Raw genomic sequence first — 13,012 nt, forward strand, 5'->3', positions numbered from 1 at the left:
GTGCCCCCGGGGCTCCCGCTGCCCCAGGGCCGGGCGGTGCCGCGCCGCCCCGCTGGACGGTGAGAAGGATGCCGGCAGAGCCGTTGGTGCTGGTTAACATCTCCAGAATAAAAGCAGCCACAGCTTCAACCTTAGGCTGAAAACCCTCTTCTTCCTGGCCGGGGTGTTCAGCTTTGTGTGCGCCCTGGGGACCGCAGCTGCCATCGAAACCCAGAGACACTTACCTCCCTTCCTGAAGCAGCACTGGGGCCTCTGTCCCAGCTTGCAGTGTGTCCTGCAGCACAGAGGCATCCTCCTCTCCCAGCTCAGGGCCCATCTCCCAATCCGCTGCGCTGACAGCTGCTTTACTGCATCAGCACTGTAAAAGTAAGCACAGAAACTATTTTTCTATTCACTGCTTTTAACAGATCCTCTGCTCATGCTGCATCCCCAGGACAGCACACACACATACAATGTATTTTAGAAACACATGGTCAAACAACGAGTTGCAAACAGTTCTGAATGCACTTAATAACAGTACTGTACAAGTTAACTATGAGATTACTATTGCTAAAAGCAGGAAATAGAGGCAAACTACATTTCTTTGTCTGTAAGCAGTTCTCTAATCAAACCCAAGATAAATTAAAAGATGAAGCTAAATTAGGTAGTAAATACCTTCAGACTTCCAGCTCTGGTTTGGGACACTTTCTCAACAGCTCTTCTGACCATACTTGGCCCAAAGCTCACATCCTACAGACCAGCACTCCTCAATCCCACCAGCAGATAAATCCAGAACGTCTCCTCAATGATGCTGGCATGCAGAATTGCAATACCAGCGTTGTGCCCCCAAGCTTTGGTAAGGTTCACATCATGCATATTTGAAGATAAGGTGTTTGACAAAGTCTCGGGAATAAAACATCTGGATGTATTTAAACACAAGTCTCCATCTTCCAAAGATTTAGGTGAAGCAGAATGTCTGACAGCTGCTAACGAGCACTCCTTGTCCTGTACTGATTCCCCTGTGCTTTACATGCTGTGTACTCCTGTCTTTTGAGCCTACAAACATCCTGGTCTGGAGCTTTAGTTCCTTCCTCCTCAAGAAGCACAGCTGGTGAGCCCAGGTTTGGTGCGGCTGGCTCTTCTTGCCCTCGGGAGGCCTCCTCAGAGTAATGATCCTTGGAAAGACCCCTGCAGTTATTGCTTTGGGGATTTTCTAGCATGTGCCCTGCAACGCTCCTGCTGCAGAATACCTCAGGAGCATTCCCAGTTCATTCATAAGAGCACGGAATTTTCAAAGGCATGAACTACTGCTGTGTTTGAAAACGCCGCCAGAAGGCTGAATCATGACACAAATTCATCAACAATATGACTGCAGTGAGATTACATATTCCCCCCCATTAAATTCTTCCTACAAACCCCTTAGATATATACACGTAGGCTCGCGTCTTTGCTTTCACTGCTATTTTGTGGCGATAGTCGTGCCTAAATGCTACGGTCCCTCCTCAGGCAACAGTCGGTGCGTTCTGACTGCGTTCCCAACCACCGCCCGCAGCCTCTTCTCAGCGCCGAGCGCAGCGCCACCTCCCGGTTACTCGCAATGATCACAGCAAAAGGCACAGCCTTAAGCTTAGCTTAAATAACCGTCTGCCTGCACGCTGCCTTGCTTCATTTTAATTCTATGGAGTGTTCCTGCTGCAGACAGGCATCCAGGTAACAAACCACTCCTGAACTGAGCTGATCAGAGAACTGAAAGGAAAAAACCAAAGCCCTACGCTGGCTCCAAACCTGGGGCTGATCAGCTCCTGGAGGGGCAGCAGGGACAGGACAGGCGCCGGGCCCCCGCCAGGTGAGCACGTACGCAGTGCCGCTGGATGCTGTAGGATCACCCGGCCCAGCCCGAGCTCCGTGCTGCCCTCCCCTGCACTGGGTAAGCTGCCATAACGAGCAGAGCTCGGCACTGCTGGCTCTGAGGGATTCCCAGCACACAGAGCCCTCTGAAAGCCTCCTTTCTGCACGGCCAATAACTCAACGGGCGGCCGAGCCCGGCGCTGTCACAGCCTGCCCAATCAGGCAGCCGGGAAGCGGAGCGCCCATCGAATTACACGTTCCCTTGTTACCTTACTCCTCCACTATCAAGTGACACCGAGGACGGACGGCTTCGCTCTGCAGACGATCCCATCGGTTCGAGGAGCTGCAGGAGGATGGGGAGGAGCGCACCGGGGGGCACCGCGGCAGCCCCCCGCTGAGAGCGCGGCCCCCCGCAGCGCCATGCCCGCCCCACAGAAGAAAATCCTCTTCTGCCTGGCTGGGGTGTTCAGCTTCGTGTGCGCCCTGGGGACCGCAGCCGCCATCGGCACCCAGCTGTGGGTGAAGGGAACCATCCTCTGCAAGACGGGCGCGCTGCTGGTCAACGCCACCGGGCCGGAGCTGGAGAAGTTCATCGGGGAGATCCGGTATGGGCTCTTCCATGGCGAGCGAGTGAGGCAGTGCGGGCTCGGGGGGAGGCCCTTCCAGTTCTCATGTGAGTAACAGAGGCACCTCAATGATCGAACGCTGCTCGGGGGCTGGGAGGTACCGACCCTGTACCTCACAGGGCTCAACAGGAGAAAAATGCTCTAAAGCCAAATGCTGCTCTTCATCTTTTAGCTTTCAGCTTTAAATCACTCTTTTTTCCTGACACTAGCAAAGCTTGCTAACATTTTCAGCGATCTGTGTTTCGATTACAGTCGTTCACATTTGAAAAATATATGTGCTATTACTTTAAGTATTTTGTTTTCCAATTAATCTTTGTCATCCTTCTGTGTGTGCCAATGCCACAACCTCTGTTCTGTTACGAAAGACAAACTAAGCTAGCAGGAATCCCACAAAGAAGCTGAGGCATAGGTGCACATTGCTGCTGAAACAAAGCAGCCAGAAGTTCTCAGTCTGCACTACAGATTGAAAACTGCTCTCCTGTTACTGGCTGACATTCAGTCAACTGATGTGCAAACTGAGCTTGGTATCCAACATACCAAATTTTACCAAAGGCTGTTAAAAATGGTTTTGCTTTACATGTGATACTCGTAACCTCTCATCCCTAAGGATAAGGTCCATGGAATGATGCAGGGAAGACAGTTTGCCTGTAGCAACACAGTCACCTCCTGCAACACACCCTGCATGCTACCTGCGGTTATTACAGAACACATTTTGGGAGCAATCTGCTAAAACAGCTCCAAGAAGTACTCCAGTGAAGTTTACCCTCACTGTAGCTGTACCCTTCTCATCTCTGCTCAGAATTGTCATCTAACCAAAGTTTGTTACACACACATTCACTGCACCAGGCAGAATACACAAGAGAAGCACACCAAAGTTCGTGCTGCACAGCGACGGCGCATTCTCACACGGCTGGTGCCTGCAGGGTGCCTTGTCTGCAGGCTGAGCTGCAGGAGCCCAGCAGGGCAGGCTGTGAGCTCTCACCAACTGGCCATGAAAACGTTGGCATTTTCATTACAATTTGTTCTTTGATCATCTTTTGTTTAGATTAAAGAGCAAATACATCACTGCTGCTCCAGTAGGGCTCAGAGCTCCATGTGCATCCCAGACTGCAGCACAGCCACGCAGCAGAGCCATGCATGGTGATGCTCAGTGTGTCTAAGAGAAATGGCATATAAAATAGGCCAAGTGATTTAGTTCAGTGTTTGTTCCACTAAACGCTCCCCCCTGACCACTACATCTCTTTTAATTGTGAAAGGAATTTGGTCTGCCAGCAAGCTCTGCTCAGCCAGGGAAGGCCTTCTGCCTCATTTACTCCTGCTGCTTCTCATCAGTTTCTAGGTCAGCAGTTCATTTTCTAAAGGTCGCAGGCTTGCACACTAACACAGTATTTCATTCATTACTGGGTATGTTTTCCTTGCAAGATGGCATTGCTGCTGAAATTAATTTTTCCCTGATATGTCACAAAATTGTAGTGACAAAAACTATAAATGCAGGTGCCAAGGGAAAGATCCAGCACACTGCAGTAACTTCTCCTTAAAGGACAAAATCCCGTATCAATAAATCAAGTTGTTGTTCTTCATCTCCTTTCAGTTCATTACCTTGCTTTTTGAGCCTTCTGCTTCAGATGTGATGCATCCCTTGAGCTTTTTACTCACAGACACAGGACAGGAACCCCACCTTCAGGGTGTCCACATCTCCCCTTGGCAGCAGCTCCTGATGGACACTGCACATAGCAGGGGATTGAAACTAGATGGTCACTGCGGTCCTTTGCAACCCAGGCCATTCTATGATTGATTCTATGACTCACCTTCAGGATGACTTTGGGAGCACAAAGAGAACTTCGGGGCTTCCTGTGCGCCCCTCCAGCGAGATCAGTAGTGGGGGTGGAGGACAGACTGCGCTTGGGAAAGCACAGTTTGAAGCAATAAGCACAGATTAGCAGGAAAGCCTTACATGACTTCCAAATTAACTTTGCTTAGTGTTTATAATATTTTCTAACTTCACTTTTAGTTTTTCCAGACTTGCTCAAGATTATCCCTGCGAGCATCCACGTCAGCGTCATTCTCTTCTGCACAGTGCTGATCATCTTCACGCTGGTGGGAATGGGCTTTTTCCTGTACAATGCCTTCGGCAGCCCCTACGAAACACTGCACGGCCCCGTGGGGCTGTACCTGTGGAGCTTCATCGCCTGTGAGTACCCTCTGCAGGCTGCACATCCATGCGTGCAGCCACGGCACGGGGACCAAACAGAGCATGGGGGGCAGGCAGGAGGGGCTGGTTTTGCTGCAGGGCTTTGTGCACAGCAGAGCAGATCACAGGGCACGGATGCTGCCCGTGGTGTGTTGGCAGCAGGGTGGGTGGGAGCCAACCCCCAGCAGTGGGGCAGTTCCAGCAGCCCAAAGGCCCCGGGGACACCGCGCTGTTCCTGCAGGGACCGCACTGATGGCATCTTGCGCTCCTCCCAGGTTCCTGCGGCTGTCTCATCATGATCCTCTTCTCCTCCGAGGTGAAGATCCACCACCTCTCAGAGAAAATTGCTAACTTTAAGGAGAAAAGTTTCACATTTAAGACCCACAGTGAACGGTTTGCAGACTCCTTCTGGATCATCCTGGCCTGTTCCCTGGTGCACTTCCTCAACACGCTGCTGATACGCCTGGCCGGGTTTGAGTTCCCCTTCTCTAAACCCAAGGACTCGGGGACAGCCACTGGTGCTGCAGACCTGATGTATTAGAGCCACACCGCGTGAGGACAGAGGTGTTCATCATTGCTACCTTTAGCAGCCGCCACCTGCACCAGCTTTTAAAGAAGTTAAAAACAAGAGAAGGTTTCAGATAACTGATGGTGTGACACACGCAGTAAATAAAAGATAACGTCCTAGTTGATAAACCCAGATCAGAATACCCTTTCTCTCTTGGATTAAAGCCTTACTGAGGCATCTGCTTCTCTTTCCTCCAGAGCTGATTTGGAAAGCAGCTGCTATGAACAGAACTGAGAACTCAACAGCACAGGGCTGGAGCAGAGGCACAGCAAGGGGACTGCCATACAGCCACCTCCCATCACCAGCACAGCTTGACCCACCTGCAGCTCTCAGGGAGCCACAGCACAACCCCTGCAGCACCGGGCAGCAGAGAATGGGGCAGGGAGAAGAGCGCCAGCTCTGCTTTTGGCACCAGCCCTGCCACAGACTTGTAGGGGAAGACAGCACGAGGACAGGGGATGGCCCAGCCCCCGAGCGCCCTGCTGACACCTCACACAGAGGCATCATTTCTATCCATAAGGAGTTCTGAGCTTTAAAAACCCAATCTTTAACTCCCCAGAGCTCCATTTTGTAGAGCAATCCACGCAGCAAGAACTTTGTGCCTCAGGATAAGGTGTTGCATGCAGAAATATAACACGCGCTCACACTGCTGCACCCCAAGGTGAGGGGTGAACCCAGGGGCAGAGCAATGCGAGCTCAAACCCAGCAGCGCCCACCAGGGCTATGAGGATCTCTGCCAGCAGGCAGCAAGTTGTCACCAAGAAGCGCAAATAAAATGGACAAAATGGGCTGAAACGCCATAGCCAGCACATGCATGCTGCGGCAGACCAGGCACTGACAAGGGAAAGCCTAAGAGTCTCCAGCACAAGGGGTGATGAAACTTTGAGCAAATGGATATATTTGCCCCTCTGCCCTTACCTCCCGCTCAGGCAAGGTGCTCCAGCCGCTCACCAGGTGCGCTATGCTCACCCCAACCACAGGTGCATGGAAGGGCTTCATCCTACCAACACTGCCGCACAGGGACACCGCGCAGAGCACTCGGCACAGGAGGAGCCTGGGGGACCTGCCCAGCTCCCATTTATCTGTGGAGGTCAGCTCCTGCACAGCTGCGTGCCATGAGCAATCCCTCACAGCCACATGCAGCAGCCCTGGCATGCAGGGCCTGGTTCTGGGAGCCCCAAGATGCAGTGGTGTGCAGGCTGGCCTTGCTGATGCAGATACCCATTTTTATACTTCCACAATGAGTGGCAAAACATTCGGTGCTGGCTGCTGGCTCTGTCTGTGCGAGGTTTGGCGCCCACAGCTCTGCTCCTCTGAGCCTCTTACAGAGCAGCTTCGTCCTGGGCTGTGCGATACACGCCTTGCTCCTCACCATGTGCAACGGGGTCTGCAAGGTGCCGTGACCACCTACAATTCATTTATGATTCTCTTCCTAATTAATGTGTGTGCCTTTATTAATTAATACAACGTGTCTTCTGGACACATAATTTCTACCACGTCTCACTGCATGATTTACTAAACCACAACTAACGAGGAGTAATGTTCCACCCTCCCTGCTCCTGGTGTTCCATGGATTGTCCTCCTCTGCAGCACTGCTGCCCGTTGGTGGGGGCATCGGGCTGCTCTCAGTTCTGTGTCCACCTCAGGTGCCCCTGCCTGCTCTGAAGGAGCAGCATTTGTAAAAAAAGAACTGCACAGACCTGCCTCAGTGCTGAAGGGCAACCCACTCCAGTCACGTTTGTTGTGTGGTGGAGAAGGGCCCAGCTGCTGGGGAGCCCTTCACAAAGAGCACTCCCATCCCACTCCATCTTATTCCCATCCCGATCCATCCCACCCTACCCGCAACCATGAGACCAGCTGTTACTGCCATCCTTGCCCAGTTCCCAAGGCAAACAGAGCAGCTGATCAGCAAACCGAGCTGGGGCACTGTGTGTGTCTGAGCACCCAATGCAGCAGCTGCAGCACGCGTGGTGCTCCGCTCGTGCTCCTGGATGAACACCAGCAAGCACCAGCATGCGCTCTGTGCATCGCTGCGAATCCACGAGCATCAACTACAGTTTTTCCCTGTGTCGTTTCTAGAATGGTTTATTTCATGCTTAAAAAAAAATGAATAGTGAGGAGAAATATCTAAATATGTTTTGAAAGTTTTCCTGAAAATTCAGATCTGTTATTATCGCAATAAAAAATAGTACACAGGTGTGTCTGTCCATCTAAACAGCATTATAAATACGCACGGACTGCCTGGGTGGGAGTCAGGCTCCTCCAGGGGTCAGGTTCTGAGCAGGGAGCACAGAGCATGTCTGATGCTAATTAAAGTTTAATCACGATGTGACAGCAGCAGGCAGACGAGAGGACAAGGGCTGTGCAGTGGGCAACCGGCTCTGCTCCAGGGGCTGAGCAGGCCGAGCATGCAGTGCACACTGCTCACACCTGAGCGAACGATGCGCGCTGCACACACTGAGCACACGGTGCCCCACGCTGCTCTGGAGGAGATCTCCAGCAGAATTTCGGATCTAGACAAATGGAGAAAAATTTTCAGTTTCTGTGGGTAAGTTTTTTAGTCCACTTCATTATCATCACATTCTACATTCCAGAGTTCTAAAATGTTGTTAATTTTAATATGACTGTTTGTGATGTGCTGTTATTATTACTAATGTTATGTTGTATGTTATTATTAAAAGCAGCAGCTTTTACTCGCTTTCTCTCCTGCAGTTCTCTTCCGGCTGCCTCCCATTTCCAAATGCACGACCAACACCTCTATTTGCCTTTAATGTGCGTTTCCTTTCCCTTTGCAGCCGGGAAGGCAGTCAGACCAGCCCCCAGGTGGGTATTTCTCCCTCGGGTTGTGCTGTGCTCTCATCCCCAGGCATTGCAATCCCTCTGCGGGGCCCACACGGACATGTGTGCTTCATGTTTTCTAAAGGGCTGTTTTCCCGATCTGAACCAAAGCAGCAGGACAGAACGTAAATTAACCTTTCTGACCCTGCTTAACATTTTTTGTGGACAATTTAAGAACACGGGGAAAAAAAGCTATGAAATGAAGAACTACTCAATGTGTTTGGACCCTGCCCTGCGCTCGGGCTGACAAACACAGACATTCACATCCTGAAGTCCAAACATTCTTCCACACTGTAATCATTCACTTCTGTGGGAGCTGTTTTTAACAGTGGGAACCAGTTGGAAGTGAGATGCACAAACATGTATTTACCCGACACAGATGTGCCTGAGCTGCACGCCCTCGCGGTTCATACGCAGTGCAGTGACTCAGGACTGTAACTGATATTTGGAAGTGAACGGCTCACACCTCTTAGAGCAACCACTTGTAAACAGAACCTGATTGAATTTGCCCTGTCAGAAGCAGGAATATCCGCAGTTGGTTTGTTAGCACTCCAAAACACTGCAGGAAAGCTCAGCTGCTCAGCTTCGTGCCCACAGCTGGCAGCGGCTGGTGAAGGGCAGTGAGGGCTGAGCACAGCTTGGGAGGGCAGGGAGCGAGCGGGAGCTGGGAGGAGGGAGCCTGGAGCAGGGAACCCCCAGCAGCGCTACGTATCCCTGCAGGGACCTGCGGGCTGCGGGCGCGGAGCGCTGAGCACCAGAGGAGCCCTGGAGCCGCGTGTGACACCCGCAGAGCCACAGCACGCGGGGCGGCCCATCCCCATGGACACGGCGATGGTGAGCAGCACGGGCAGCACGGAACCTGACCCAGAGCTGGCAGTGTGTGAGGGCTGCGGGCTGCTGCTGTTGCTTACAGAGTTACCATCATTACTTGTGTATGAGGCTCCCACAGAGCGTGGCTGTAACACACACTCATAATTCCGGTTGCTGCCAGGCATGCCCCTGCCTCCCAGGGCTTTCCTAGGTACCAGCTGTGAGAGGCAGGAGGCCCAGCAGCAGGAGAGCACTTCTCTGCTGCCAAATACCAAATGTCAGTGCTTGGTGCCTGGGCCCCAGAACCTGACCGGCGTTCTGTGGGCGATGGGTCCCCGCACCAACCTCATGTCTGTGACCTCTGACACAACCCCACCACTGTGGTATAAATGTAATAAAAAGCTCAGGGTGTGAAACTGGAGGTGAAACCTGGCAGGAGAGGTGGTGCAGACCACAGCCAGGGAAGTCCCATCCCATAGAGAGGGCAAACACAGCCCTCATTCAGGGTCAGAGTCACAGCTCCCCCAGCCCATGGCCAAGCACAGCCCCACAGCTCCCCAATCCCCACAGCTCCCAATCCCCACAGCTCCCCAATCCCCACAGCTCCCCAATCCCCACAGCTCCCCCAGCCCCAGCCTATGGCCGAGCACAGCCCGCAGGACGCAGCGCAGGCAGCATGCAGGCAGGACCATGACATGCACTCTGCAGCACAGTGAGTTGCAGGCACCCATAGGGGGCTGTAGCTGCTGTTTCCCTGCAGGCACTGCGGACGCTGCTGCTCGGGAAGGCATCGTGCACCTTCAGCCAGGACTGGACACGGGCACACTTCAGGTTCCGTGAGCCGCACTCTGACCTGGCCTATGCTCTGGAGGCCGAGAAGGTAATGCTGCAATGTGACCCACAGCCACGCTCCTTCCTGCAGCGCTCAGCGGGATGGATGGGCTTCGGTGCAGACGCTGGAGCAGCTTTGGGCGGAATGGCAGCAGTGCAGGTGTGAGCTGGAAACACCGTGGCACTGCACGCTTGCAGCAGCCGAGCGGCACAGACCTGCACTGCCCACCTCTCCTCGTGCAGCTCCTGCCTCTCACTGCCCCACCTGGAACCCAAACAGCTGAAGCCACCACTCCGGGTGTTGCGGCTGCCCCACAGAGACCAGCCCCACACAGCACAGCATCGGGCGCTTCTCACACAGAGATTTCTTATTTTTAGGTGCATCAGATCTTTTTCAATTTATTTTCCCATTTACCTTAGGAGAAGTCATCGGCCCTCCTGAATTACTGGGGGAAAGCAGAACAGCTCCCCGTGCGCAGCAGCAGCACGGCTTGGAGCTGCTGTACCACGTGCCAGGTGAGCTCATGGGCACCACCAGCTGCTTTCTTTGTGTTTCCAGGGAGGAACGAGAGCCATTGTGATGGCTGTACAAGCAAACATCATTAAATACCTGCTCTTCATGAGGAACACAGAACACACTCACCTGGAGAGGTAAGCAAAACCATATCTTGCATTGTTTGAACTAACAAAACCAGCACCAGCCTCTAAGTTGTACCAGACGGAACGTAACCAGGTTTGCAGCTGCCGATGGAGATCTGCACCTGCAGCAATGAGATGCCTGGCTCCCAGGCAAGGTTTTACCTTCTTTGTTGATGTAGGAGTGAGGCTTGCTCCCTCAGTGCAATCACTGGGTGCAGCCCAGTGTCAGGCCCCACCTGGGGACTCTCAGCATCCTCAAGGATGTACCCACAACTGGTGGCTGCATGGGGCCGGGCGGGTGATGGGGACATGGGCACAGGGACACAGGGACACAGGGACACAGGGCCCTGCTGCCCCTGCCCACACCTGTCAGTTGTGCTCTGCTCTGCCCCGCACTGCAGACTGCACAAAATCAGACAGAAGGAGCAAGGAGAGGCCCTGGCCGCGGCACTGGCGGACAGCCTGTGGGCAGCGGGGGACGGCCGGAGAGCCGCTGTCTGCATCCTCACTGCAGCCACCCACTGCTCCCCTCCTGCAGGCTACAAAGCTGACAGCTTCACTGAGCGGGTGGGTATGGAAATGCTTCCTGCAAATATGGTTCTTAAAAGACATTTGGTCTGAACTGTCTACAGACCAGAAACAGCTCATTAGCCTGCCCCTAACTTACAGTGCATCGCATAACCTAAGAACATTGGAGCCACGTCCAGGCGGAGCTTGGCAGGTGTTCCTGCCTCCTTGTGAAGGCGTGAATTCCTTGTAGAGCTGATTTGTTAAACTCCGGTCTTTCTTCTCCTGTTAGAAGAAGGAATAAGTTGACTTAAAGCCTTTCCTTAACTTCTATCCATTATCTGTCGGCATAAAACTGAACTCTGCTGTTCAGGAAGGGTCAGTGTGGGTTCCTGTGTTTGCCTTTCGTTTGTCCGAAGGAAACACTGAATTTCCACTTCTGGATGTACTGTCTCCTTTGTGGTTCCTCACCTCACACTCCTGCTCTACAGATCAACCTGTTTGAGTTCCCCGAGAAAGCAGCAGCTCAGGAGTTCATCTTTGACCACATTGGCTGTGTATGTATGGAGTATCGTCTCCGTTCTGAGTTGTTTTTTTGTTTGTTTGGCAAACAGGAAACATTTTGTACTTGATTTAAACAGGTTTCTTGAGCCATTAGCCCAAACCTGGAAAAACGTGCAAAAATAGGCTAGTCAAGAACTGGAAGTTTCTGTTATTTCATCTGATTTTAATCAGCAAAACTGTAGCAAAGCCTTCCCAGAGTGACACCCCGTTCACTCGGCTCAGTGTATTTACCCAGCATTGCAGTTAAGCAGAGGAATTGCTTTAATTAAGCATCACACAGCTACTGTAATTTCCTCTCTAATTACTTCTTTCTTTTTTCCAGTTCAGAGATGAAGGAAGTCACGGACTGATCCTGTTTTTATACAGTTTACTTTTCTCTAGGACACTGAAAAGGTACATTTCCTTCTAAAATTATTTTTGCCATTTTCCTCTGGTTACATCTGATGAAATGGTCCTTTTCTTCTGTTACTTAAATGCTCCGTCCTGGGCTAACGAGGAGCAGCTGGCTGAGTGTTGAGGAGAAAGGCGCTGCTGTCATACAGCATTACTGAGTGCGCTCGTGCTGATACCTCTGGGAGCAGCAGGGAGGGAGCAGCAGAGAGAGGCGGGTGTGCAAAGCTGTGTGCAGCTCTGTGTGCAGCTGTGTGTGCAGCTCTGTGTGCAGCTGTGTGTGCAGCTCTGTGTGCAGCTCTGTGTGTGCAGCTCTGTGTGTGCAGCTGTGTGCAGCTCTGTGCGCAGCTCTGTGTGCAGCTCCACGGGCAGCTGCAACTGCACACACTGGAGGAGCATTGCAGAGTGACAGAACACGAGCTAATCCCACAGATAGCCAAAGTCATAGCCACGCTGATGAACTTATAAAAAATCACAAAAGTATCACTGTGTTAGCAGAGGAAACTGATAGAATCTTTCTCAAACTGATGTAAAAGGATTTGTGCAAAGACGCTGCAGATCAGCAGCTGAGCCGTGCCTGTGTCACACCCACTGCTCAGCAAAAATTGCACTGCTTCTGCAAATAGTTGTATTCAGGTCAAACTTGGATGTAATTGAAGACTTTAACAACATTTGTACTGCAGAAGGTCTGAATCTGACCCTAAATTTGAATTTAATAGAACCAGGCCAGAAATACAAGAGCTCAGCCAGACCACTGCGCTGGGTCACTGCTGCCATGCCAGTGAAAAAAAAGAAAACGAAACAACTCTGTGACATTTCTTCCTGCTTTCCTTATTGCTCACACGCGATGCACGCAGCTCCCTTCACCGCTGATGCGGGACACAGTGCTCTGTGTTTGGCTGCACAGGGTCCGGGAGGAGCTGGGTGCCACAGCACCGCAGCTGTTGGAATGCAGCTCTGGAAACGTCACCTGCACGCAGGTAGGATCGGCCCAATTTGCCAACGTACCCATAATTGCTATGACCGACGGTAGATTTAGGAAAGCACCCCACTTGTTCGTCAGATAAAGAGGGCGGGCTTTGCACGAGGGCCGCGGGAGAGGCGGTGGGAAGGCGGTGCAGCTCCGTGCTGACAGCGGCTCCTCCCGCAGGCAGCGCTTCTGCTCGTCCTGGCGGGCCGCACGCAGCCCGGGCAGCGCAGCGAGGTGGGCTTCCTGCGCTG

The 13,012-nt window shown here is 52.4% G+C and overlaps 3 protein-coding genes across 3 annotated transcripts in view; 2 read left to right on the plus strand and 1 right to left on the minus strand.

Annotated features, from left to right (window-relative positions):
- The window catches only part of MED12L (mediator complex subunit 12L), a 107,545-nt gene extending 105,387 nt beyond the window's left edge, over positions 1-2,158 (minus strand). The window contains exon 1 of the mRNA XM_031555087.1: positions 2,102-2,158. Coding sequence (XP_031410947.1) covers positions 2,102-2,158 — 57 coding nt within the window. The remainder of the gene's footprint in view (positions 1-2,101) is intronic.
- CLRN1 (clarin 1) lies at positions 7-6,705 on the plus strand. Its single transcript, XM_031555034.1, has 3 exons — positions 7-2,500; positions 4,465-4,644; positions 4,920-6,705. Exons 1-3 carry the CDS (start codon positions 2,248-2,250, stop codon positions 5,183-5,185), a joined length of 699 nt encoding a protein of 232 aa, XP_031410894.1. The 5' UTR covers positions 7-2,247; the 3' UTR covers positions 5,186-6,705.
- Positions 6,706-9,146: 2,441 nt separating this feature from the next.
- MINDY4B (MINDY family member 4B) overlaps positions 9,147-13,012 on the plus strand; it is a 16,084-nt gene continuing 12,218 nt past the window's right edge. Inside the window, exons 1-6 of the mRNA XM_031555088.1 lie at positions 9,147-9,740; positions 10,251-10,342; positions 10,732-10,897; positions 11,329-11,394; positions 11,724-11,794; positions 12,699-12,771. Of these exons, the coding sequence (XP_031410948.1) occupies positions 10,272-10,342; positions 10,732-10,897; positions 11,329-11,394; positions 11,724-11,794; positions 12,699-12,771 (447 nt within the window). The 5' untranslated portion in view covers positions 9,147-9,740; positions 10,251-10,271. The remainder of the gene's footprint in view (positions 9,741-10,250; positions 10,343-10,731; positions 10,898-11,328; positions 11,395-11,723; positions 11,795-12,698; positions 12,772-13,012) is intronic.

The sequence above is a fragment of the Meleagris gallopavo genome, chromosome 11 (genome assembly GCF_000146605.3).
Source record: "Meleagris gallopavo isolate NT-WF06-2002-E0010 breed Aviagen turkey brand Nicholas breeding stock chromosome 11, Turkey_5.1, whole genome shotgun sequence".
In the NCBI taxonomy this organism is placed as follows: Eukaryota; Metazoa; Chordata; class Aves; order Galliformes; family Phasianidae; genus Meleagris; species Meleagris gallopavo.

Excerpts from the sequence above, each read along its gene's own strand:
- CLRN1 (XM_031555034.1), top strand. The coding sequence starts at position 2,248 with ATGCCCGCCCCACAGAAGAAAATCCTCTTCTGCCTGGCTGGGGTGTTC. Across the intron at positions 2,501-4,464 it reads GAGGCCCTTCCAGTTCTCAT|TTTTTCCAGACTTGCTCAAG; the intron begins GTGAGTAACAGA and ends CTTCACTTTTAG. Across the intron at positions 4,645-4,919 it reads CCTGTGGAGCTTCATCGCCT|GTTCCTGCGGCTGTCTCATC; the intron begins GTGAGTACCCTC and ends CGCTCCTCCCAG.